Source organism: Taudactylus pleione, unplaced genomic scaffold, assembly GCF_031769625.1.
Source record: "Taudactylus pleione unplaced genomic scaffold, aTauple2 ptg000225l, whole genome shotgun sequence".
Classification (NCBI taxonomy): Eukaryota; Metazoa; Chordata; class Amphibia; order Anura; family Myobatrachidae; genus Taudactylus; species Taudactylus pleione.
Genome location: NW_028284627.1, coordinates 2,650,407 through 2,660,563, shown reverse-complemented (window position 1 = coordinate 2,660,563; position 10,157 = coordinate 2,650,407). Strand labels below are relative to the sequence as shown.

At 42.9% G+C, this 10,157-nt stretch overlaps 1 protein-coding gene across 1 annotated transcript; it reads left to right on the top strand.

Annotated features, from left to right (window-relative positions):
* Nucleotides 1–715: 715 nt before the first annotated feature.
* LOC148517208 (shaker-related potassium channel tsha2-like) lies at nucleotides 716–3,876 on the top strand. Its single transcript, XM_088478905.1, has one exon. It carries the CDS (start codon nucleotides 1,101–1,103, stop codon nucleotides 2,544–2,546), a length of 1,446 nt encoding a protein of 481 aa, XP_088335031.1. The 5' UTR covers nucleotides 716–1,100; the 3' UTR covers nucleotides 2,547–3,876.
* Nucleotides 3,877–10,157: the final 6,281 nt, after the last annotated feature.

Genomic DNA, 10,157 nt, shown 5'->3' with positions numbered 1-10,157 from the left:
AATTAGTAGTTGTCATTACTTGTTAAGCTACTATGGGCAGACAGGAACCCCTATGTCATACGTTTGTTATAATTTGGGGTGTGATGTGTTTACATTTTGGTTATTGATAAAATAGGCTGGTAGCTCCACAACCTCTCATTTAACTATATATATATATCGATGCTTGTATATACTGGCGAGAGAGAGAGAGAGAAGAGAGAGAGAGAGAGAGAGAGACGCTGGGCATGTATAAATATATATATGTATATATACATAGACAGTATGTGAGTATGTGGATATATATAAATATATGTACTGTATATATAGTTATAAATATATATTTATATATATAATGCAAGTTTATGAGTGTGTGTGTGTGTGTGTGTGTGTGAATATAATTCAAGTTTAAGCATTGTATCATATTATTGCAAATTGCTGCAAGTGATGGACAGATGTTCTTCCCAGTGCAGTGGGACAATTCATTGGCTTGTCAGATACGAGGTGTTCCTCTGCTTAACAGCTCTCAGCAGGTTAATTAGCAGATCTGATCCCATACATACCGTAAGGGGTGCAGACAGTGTGCAGATGCAGTGGAAAGAGGAGAGAGAGGGAGGTTTGGCAACGAGCTGAATCAGAGGTGGCTGTTCCTTGTGTGACACACCCCCTGTTATTTGGCGTCTGGACGTCAGTGTACTTGGGGAGGGCGAGAGACTGGAGCTGCTCCTACTGTAGCTCAGTGACAGCCAGTCTAGTGTAACCGCAAAGGAACTGGTACCAGGAGGGGGCACAGTCAGCATCAGGCTCTCACAATCAACAGATTGCAAAGAGAAATATATACATATATACTACTCACTGAGCACAGGATTGGAGCAGGGGGCACTGCCAGCTCATAGATGTCCAGCACCAGAGTCTCTCTGTGCAGATGTGATGGGAGCACCAGGTTGAAAAGAGTGGAGAGGATGTCCAGAGGCGAGGAGGCTGCCCATCATCTGTGAATAGGTGCACAGAGAGGACTTGATTGCTGGGGTGCAGCTGCTCAGGGTCCCTCCAGCCACCCAGGAGCAGAGGTGACCAGGGTGTTGAGCACTTCCAGCATTGGGAGACATCACAAAGCTGGAGAGATGACTGTGGTGTCCGGGGAGACCGTGGATGAGACACTGGTGTCCCTGAGTGCCCTGGGGCAAGAGGACTATGACCCAGAGAGGGCCACCCAGGATTGCTGTGAAAGGGTGGTCATCAATATATCAGGACTCCGGTTTGAGACCCAGCTGAGGACTCTTGCCCAGTTCCCCCACACCTTGCTGGGGGACCCAAGGAAGAGGATGCGCTTCTTCGACCCTTTGAGAAATGAATACTTCTTTGACCGCAACCGCCCATGCTTCGATGCTATATTGTACTACTACCAGTCGGGGGGCAGGCTCCGCAGACCGGTCAATGTCCCAGTTGACATCTTTTTAGAGGAGATCAAGTTCTACGAGCTGGGAGAGGAGGTCATTGAGATGTTTCGGGACGATGAAGGCTTCATAAAGGAAGAAGAGCGCCCTTTGCCTGACAATGACTTCCAGAGGCAGGTCTGGCTACTCTTTGAGTACCCAGAGAGTTCAGGACCTGCCAGGGGCATCGCAATCGTCTCCGTCCTCATCATACTCATCTCAATAGTTATTTTCTGCTTGGAGACATTGCCCGAGTTCAGGGAGGAGGTCAGGCTGGCAGATGGGCAAGTTACGGTCAATGGGACACACACCGAAAAGAACAGTCCATTCACTGACCCCTTCTTCCTCACTGAGACTCTGTGCATCATCTGGTTCTCCTTTGAGCTCCTGGTCAGGTTCTTTGCCTGCCCTAGCAAGCCGGCTTTCTTCAAGAACATGATGAACGTCATTGACATTGTGGCTATCATCCCTTATTTCATTACCTTGGGGACTGAGTTGGCTGAGCAGCAAGGTAGCAATGGGCAGCAGGCCATGTCCTTGGCTATCTTGAGGGTCATTCGCTTGGTGAGGGTGTTCAGGATCTTCAAGCTGTCCAGGCACTCTAAGGGGCTCCAGATCTTAGGGAAGACTTTGCAAGCCAGCATGAGGGAGCTTGGTCTTCTCATCTTCTTCCTCTTCATTGGGGTCATTCTCTTCTCCAGTGCTGTATATTTTGCGGAGACTGATGATCCAGAGTCTTTATTTACCAGCATCCCTGAAGCTTTCTGGTGGGCTGTGGTGTCCATGACCACCGTGGGTTATGGTGATATGTACCCTCTGACCATCGGTGGCAAAATAGTAGGCTCTTTGTGTGCCATAGCTGGTGTCTTAACCATAGCCCTCCCAGTACCGGTCATCGTCTCCAACTTTAACTACTTCTATCACCGGGAGACCGACCATGAAGAGCAGTCCCAGTACACCCACGTCACCTGTGGACAGCAACCCTCTTCTTTTGGCGACCTAAAAAAGAGTGAAAGCAAACAGTCATTTAACAAATCGGATTATATGGAATCAGAAGACTTGGATGAAGGCAAATACCCACATTTCACCCCCAACCAACATTATGTTGAACAAAAAAAGTTGACTGAGGTATGACCCTATTGGTAAGTTTCCAAAAAGGTCTGTAAAAAGCAGGGTCTGTTGGCAGACCTCATGACTAGTGCTGGCAAGGACACCATAACTAGTATGGACGAAGACGACCATGCACTGTGGATAGTGAAGGCTATACAGTACATTTAGGAATCAGAATCTTAGCTTTGAGATTGTCCTAGAATTAGTACTTAAAATAAATATATAAGGATGTAGATCTTCTGGTTACTCAGGCAAAGACAAAAGCCTATCGGGCTACACAACCCTATAGTGAGAATAAGATGCGCTCTTGCAAGTAAGGAGACGTTTTATATGTGGAGCAGGGTTTCCCAAGGAATATTCTATCAGGCAGTGGCTGGCAATGCCACTCTACAGCATTCACACACTAGCTAGCACATCATTTACAGGGCATAAGCTGCTCTGAATAGATTGTTGCAACTGTGCCATTACATGACAGGAACTCTGAGACATGTGAACTATCGGGAGCCACTAGGACTGAAAGGGCAGCTGTTCTGGAGATGTGACAAAAACTTAACAACACGTTTCCCCTTTTGAGATCTTTTGGCTTCTCATTCATCACAAGGTTATTATCTATTCTTCATTTGCACAAAACAATTGGAAAATAATAATAATAATAATAAAACAAAAAAACAATAATATCATAATGCACTTTAATATGGAAAATGTCAAATAATTAAAATTAAAAAAGCCAATACCAGGAAGAGAGAAGATTTCCAGCCATAACTGAATTATTGGTTCATTTTCTCACCTCAGTGTATTAACATCTGCAATTTTTGCACCTATCTTGATTTGTTTACATCATTGCTGTTATTGGCAGTTTCTTTTGTTAACCCTTTGGCTGCTAGGGATTCCTGCACATCTTACCTTGGCAAAGGGTTAATTTTGTGTTGCTTTTCTCTTGTTCACCAAATATTTCTTTATCTGTAAGTGCCTTGCAATGTAAGGTTAAAAAAAAAAATGTGTACATATATGAATCTGCCATGCATTAGACTGGACAATAGTAAATTACATGTTTAGACAATCTCTTATCCAGGGGGGTGTGGGGTTAGAGAACCTTGAAGGTAATCCATATTCTGGACTATGTTGTATTAATGTTAAATCAGCCATACATGCACCAAAATATATTATTTTTTTAACTGATGTGTTTTCATTTCATTCCCTCATTTTGTTCAAAAACATCGATATTGCTTTATTGACCTATATCTCAAATTCTTTTACTGCAAAATATGATCAGTACATAGGACCTGCCACTGTGATGACTCAGCTGTTGCCATGCAAAGATTACTTAGAACAGGGTGCTTTAGAAATTGGAAGATACCAGGTTTGAGAGAATGGAGGAGATGTACTAAGCTCTGGAAGGTGATAAATTGGGGAGAGATAAACTACCAATCATTCAGCCCCTAACTGTCATCTTTCAAACACAGCCTGTGACATGACAGTTATGAGCTGATTGGCTAGGACTTTATCTCTCTCCACTTTATCACTTTCCAGAGCTTAGTACATCCCCTCCCAAATGTGTGCTAAAGTGAAGTTATATTTTTCTTTTTTCTTTTTTTTCTTTGGTGCCTTAACAGGGGTGGTTTATAAAAACACCTTTTTTTCTGAAATAGTTTCATTTAAAGGGAAATTTACATCATGATGCAGCTTAATATATCGTGGATTATAATTTATTTTTGCTAAATTTTTCTCACATTTATCGAGTTGTTATGTCTCTCTGTAGTTTTTTGTTGTATGTTAAGTGATTTTTTTCTCTCAAAACTTCCTCAACAGTGACATCTGCAGCCTACAAGGGCATTTTGTAGAAGACTTTGACATTTATCAAAGACTTTTCTGGGGCATCTGACAATGCACATGCACACAGTGTCAGTTTCCATCGCCAGCCGCTGGCTGTGGGAGAAAAATCGGAATTGTGCCTATCCATTAGGCGACCTGAAAGTCCGAACGTCTAGCATTCAGACCTTCAGGTCACCGACGTGCGGTGCCCGCACTGAACAGCGTTCACTGAATGTCATTCAGTGAAGGAGCCCGACCTCCTATCTCTGAACATGCCGAACCTGACGAGCGTCGTCAGGTTGATGGGTATGTTCAGAAGATAGTCGGGGATGGCAAGGACCCAGCGGGCACGCACATCACTAGTCCTTGCCGGCTATCCATTACCCGACTTTGTGAATAATGTGACCAACACCTCCTGGTTTTGGTCGGATTGTTCACAAAGTCGGGTAATGGATAGGCCCCTTAAGCCTCCATAGGGTTAAAGTGGTTTACACTGTTAGTTTACACCATCTAAAGATGGTGTAAACTAACAGTGCAAATGTCCAAAATCTTTTTGGAGTTTGGTACATACGGCTGAGATCGTAGCCCCCATTGATAATTATGGGGACTGCGATCTGCAGCGCTAATTAGCATTTTGCCGGAGTTTTCTATGAAATCACCTCCACTTGGCTGTTAATACATAGCTATAAGCCATATTATTATACAGAAACTACAGTTTCTACATAATTTTATGATAAAAAAGCTTGATAAATAGGCACCTTGAATTCATTTAGATTAACATAAACATTTCATTTATAAACGACAGAGGCAGCCATTTATGGACTGACCAAATATTTAGAAGATTGCAATTGATCAGATTCCTATAAACTAGTAACATCACTGAAGCCGAAATCAGTACCTCAGTGTTGCCACTGGTTTCTAATGAATTGATAGGCTGCTTTTTCATAAATATGGATTTAAACCACAAGATGGCTGCCTCCATTGTGGTAATGTGACAGGTTCACTTTAATATTGTGCATATATTGTGCAAAACCACTTATATAAAGTCAGTGTGAAAATCTTACATGTTGCTGAGCAACTTGCTATATTTAATATAGTTATTTGAGTTTAATTAAACATTGTTATTTATTTCATTATTTATTATTATTATTATTATTATTATTATTATTTTATTTACCTATTTATTTCTAATATAGAACACTGTTTTGATGCTCCACAGGCCCATATTGTTCCTGTGGGTTGTTTTTAGTCACAGGCTACACCTCAACGACAACAGTAGCAACAGCGCCACCTGCAGGTAAATAAGTCATTAAATAAAGCAAAGTATTAATAAGGAGACATTTCATAGCAAATTAACAAATGCGAAAGAGATTGATTCCAAAGCCCAAGTCTATTTATTTTACACAAAGTATTAAAAAGTGTTTGATCATAGTTTGTCGTATATCAAAAATATTTGGTCATCATTTTATGTGGAGGCATATTCATCATGCATTATTATTATTATTATTATTATTATTATTTATAGTATTATTTTTATTTTACCACATTATTTTCATCCAATACCTTCATGTGGTATATTTTCTGTGCAAAAATGTCACATATTGTCTATTACAAATGCTCTTGAAAGAGACTTTAATTGTTTTTTTAATCTGTCAGTTTTATGTATGTTCTTATTAAATTATGATTTTATTTAAGGATAGAGCTTGGTGAATATGGTGTGATTGCCAGTCAGCATCAACTGTTTCCATATGTCAGTATATCAGAATATAATATTATGTAAAAACTGACTAAGGGACCTATGTATTAAGAATCGCAGAACTGCAGCATTTTTTAAGAGTCCGTTTCACAGTGGATATGGCCATTTTAATGAAAATATCCCCACTATGCACTCACAGGGTCAATGCTTGTGATAACCGCTCTCCCTGCGAGTTAGATCCATGGCATTTTGTAGAAGTCTTGAGCACAGTGTCAGTTTCTGCCGCCAGCCGGATGCTGCGGAAGCAGGGGTGGTTTAAGAAAGGAGGGGGCCCACGTGCAGCCTCCGTACGGGCCCCCTCCTCTCCGGCAGTGCAGTAGACTCTGGCTTTGTAAGAGTCTACTGCACATGCTTAGGTCTCTGGAAACATGGCACCCATGTTATGTTCCCAGGGACTTCTCTAATACACATACGCAAATCTATGGGAAAATGGCCACTGCACCATTTTCCCGGCGATTTCTGCCTGTAGCGCTGGCCAAAATGGTACTCCAGAGAGGTAAGTATAATTATGTGGGTGCAGGGTGTGCGGTGTGGTCTCCCATGGATCCAGGGGCCGGTGTGCACCACTCACTCTGCACACATTGTAGATACTCAAATGTTCGGGAGAGAGATCGGAAGATCTCTCACCTGCTTGTAAGCCTCCATAAGCTTAAATTGGTTTACACCATCTGAATATGGTGTGAGCTAACGGTGCCAAACCCGAAAAGCTTCACCTTCATATTTTGGTACATAGGGATCAGATCGTAGTTCCCATTGATAATAATGGGGCCTGCAATCTGCAGTGCTAATGAGCATTCTGCCAAAGATTTCAGTGAAATCTCCTGCATTAGACTATTAATATATATCTGCAAAATTTACATTATACAGAAACTGTAGTTTCTACATCAATTTTATGGAGCAAAGCTTGAGAAATAGGCCCCTAAATGTTATAGAATTCACCTGGAATTTGAAAACGAAGGACTTTTGCTGTCACCAAGTTATTCTCCTAAATTGATATATAGAGCATTGTTTAAGCCTGTCACATCATTAAAGGAAATAAATAGATAACATTAAAATGAATTTGGCCTAATTGAGCATTACAGTATGTAACATTTATAAATACAGTCTGGTGTCAACCATTGACTTGATGTAATATGTAAAAGGATGGGCTGTTTTTGTGTTGTCAGAGGAAGACATTCATAATTTCATATTAGTTTTTTTCTCAAAAGCAAAACATACTTTTAAAGTGCACAGGCTGCCTGAACGTAGTTTGGACAGCAAATCTGTGGGCTGAACCACTAATGATCCTATCCATTTACCAGAACTAAAGGTGTCACAGAGGCATGAGGCACAAACCTCAAATGATGTCTGCAGAGCCTAGTGAAATGAGAGGCTGCCAAACACACAAAATCTTCGCCTGTGTGTAGCTGATGTGATCCCCCATCCGGATATGGTTGAGATCCTGGCGGTCAGGATGGTGACGCTCAGAATTCCGGCGCCAGCATCCCAACGGCTGGCATCCTGACATTAAGTAGTGGGGTTAGGAGGAGGGTTAGTATTTGGCAGTAGGGGGATGGTGAGGCTGCCGGGGGGTAAAGGATTAGGGTTAGGCTGTGGGGAAGGTGAAGGTTAGGTTTAGGCTGCAGAGAAGGAGAGTTAGGGTTAGGATATTTACCGACAGGTGTCGGTCTCCTAACCCTGTCATGATGCCAGCGTCGGGATTCTTGCCAGGATCCTGAGCGCTGGCATCCCATACCCAACCTTCCATCTCCTAACCTTAGTTATCAATGACAGTGAACAAACTGCGTTCTAAATTGAACGCTCACTGTACAAAAAGGAAACACCAGGATGCTTTCATATTGTCAAAGGAAATCCAAGTAATTTCACCATGGGATGTCCTCCTGATAGCTGAGGTAGCTTAATCATGTACCCCATGTATGGCATTAATAGTAGTTTCATGTTGTTTTTGCTGATATTGATATCTTTGTTACCACTATTGGTTTTGCAAATAAATCCAGTTTGCAGTGAATCTATTAGTAATAAAAAAAAAATTGGGGCAACCGTATTAAAAAAACACAGTATCCCTGTTTCAGTCCATTAAATGCTCTAAAACTTCAATAAAAAGAAGGGATGTGATATGACTTGTGGGCATTCAGAAAGTCGACAGTCAAAATTATGAACGTGGACAATAGGTCAACAAACAATATGTTGACATACAATCAGGTCGACACATTCAGAATGTTGACATTTAACAATTTAACACCATAATGTTAACATATGATTTTTACCCTAAACCTAACCCTAAAATCAACAACAAATGTATCATTTTTCTATCTACTAATATAACATGTTGCTTAAAGAAACATCTACAGTAGATTTTCCAGAACAAATAAACAAACAATGGTAGAAAATTTAAATAGGAATTTAAAATAATTCCCAGAGAAATGATGCAGCACAGAATTGTCTGATTTTACAGCTGGAAACAACGTCCATTCTTAAAAAAAAAGACTAAAGTTCTCTCAATGTATGTAAACTTTAAAATTAATTTAATGTTACAAACATTTCTCGGGCTTATTTAATAAAACATTTTTACAGGAGGATACAGCGATCCCCATAGATATCTAAAAGGACGGAAATATTATCCTATTTATAAGCTCTGGAAAGTGAGTTTAATGAGCCCAAACAGGAATAAGTGTGTGTTTTGATGTAAAGCTGGGTACGCACCTGTACAATTAGCGGCTGCAGAATGCAGTGTGTTCTCAGTGTGACCCCGGGTCAGCTGCCTGAGAGCCGCGCACACATTGTGCAGATAAAGCTCAGTGGGTACGGGCCTCTATGGGATCAGGTGGTCGGCCGTTGCAGGAGCGTTATAAGCCGTTTATCAGCTAACACTCCTGCATCGTGACAGCGTACACAACTATACAATCCAATGGCCATTCTCTCGATATCGAGAGAACGGCCCAACGATTGTATAGGTGTGTACCCAGCTTTAGGAGCCATTTCCTATAAGTAAACATGCAGTGATATGTAACATAGGGGAATATTTATCAAAGGTTGCAGAGAGATAAAATGGAGAGAGATAAAGAACCAACCAATCAACTTCTAACTGTTATTTTACAGGCTGTGATTGAAAAATGACAGTTAGGAGTTGATTGGTTGGTACTTTATCTCCAGTGGTGAAAGTAAGGTTGTACGGGCCGGTACGGCGTATCATTAAGAAATTGGAGGCCAGTACGCTGTAGCACCTGACCACCTTACTTCCACGGCACCATCATTATGCCAAAGCTGCGCCGCTGAGCAATTCATAGCCAGGGCTGCAGATAGTGTGACTCAGTGGCGTAACTAGGGCAGGGCAAGCAGGGTGCGTGCCCTGGGCGCCGTGGGACCGGCAGCGCGGGGGGGCACCGCCGGCCACGGTCCGGCCCGCCCTAGTTAACCACCAGTGTAGCGCCAACCACAGTGAGTGCGGTCAGCGCTACACATTTACACTGGAAGCCTAGCGCCGGTCCTGTGCTGCACACCTGAGCCCGTTCCCTCCCCCTGAGCGCTTGCTCAATAGCGCCAGGAGGCGGGCTCAGGCTGTGCATAACACATGCATCGCCGCCAGCGCTGGCGGCGATGCGTGTGGTAAACAGCAGCCAATGAGAGTCAGATAGACTCTTATTGACTGCTGCAGCACCCACTGCAAGAGCCGGGCTTCCGTCCGGCTCCTGCAGTGGGTAATGGGACAGACGCCATGACATCATGATGTCTCTCCCATTATGCTGACCGCGCCAGCCCGGGAGGACTGGCGGGCGGTGGTGGGAGAGGTGTCACGGTCCGGAGCAGCAGAGTGGATTCAGGTAAGTATGTTTTTATATTTTTTTTTTAAAAAAACTGTCAGCACTACTGAGGGCACAACGGGGGAGGGGGGTGGCTACCACTGGGGGGACCTCTACTGGGGTGGGGGCACAAGGGGGGAGGACCTCTACTGGGGGGAGGCTATTACTGGGGGCACCATTATTGGGAGGACCTCTACTGGGAGGGGGAACCTCAACTGGGGACCACTACTTGGGGGGGGAACTACTACTGGGGGCATTATAAAAGGG

Bases quoted from the DNA above. Each gene is read 5' to 3' on its own strand.
- LOC148517208 (XM_088478905.1), top strand. From the start codon at position 1,101: ATGACTGTGGTGTCCGGGGAGACCGTGGATGAGACACTGGTGTCCCTG.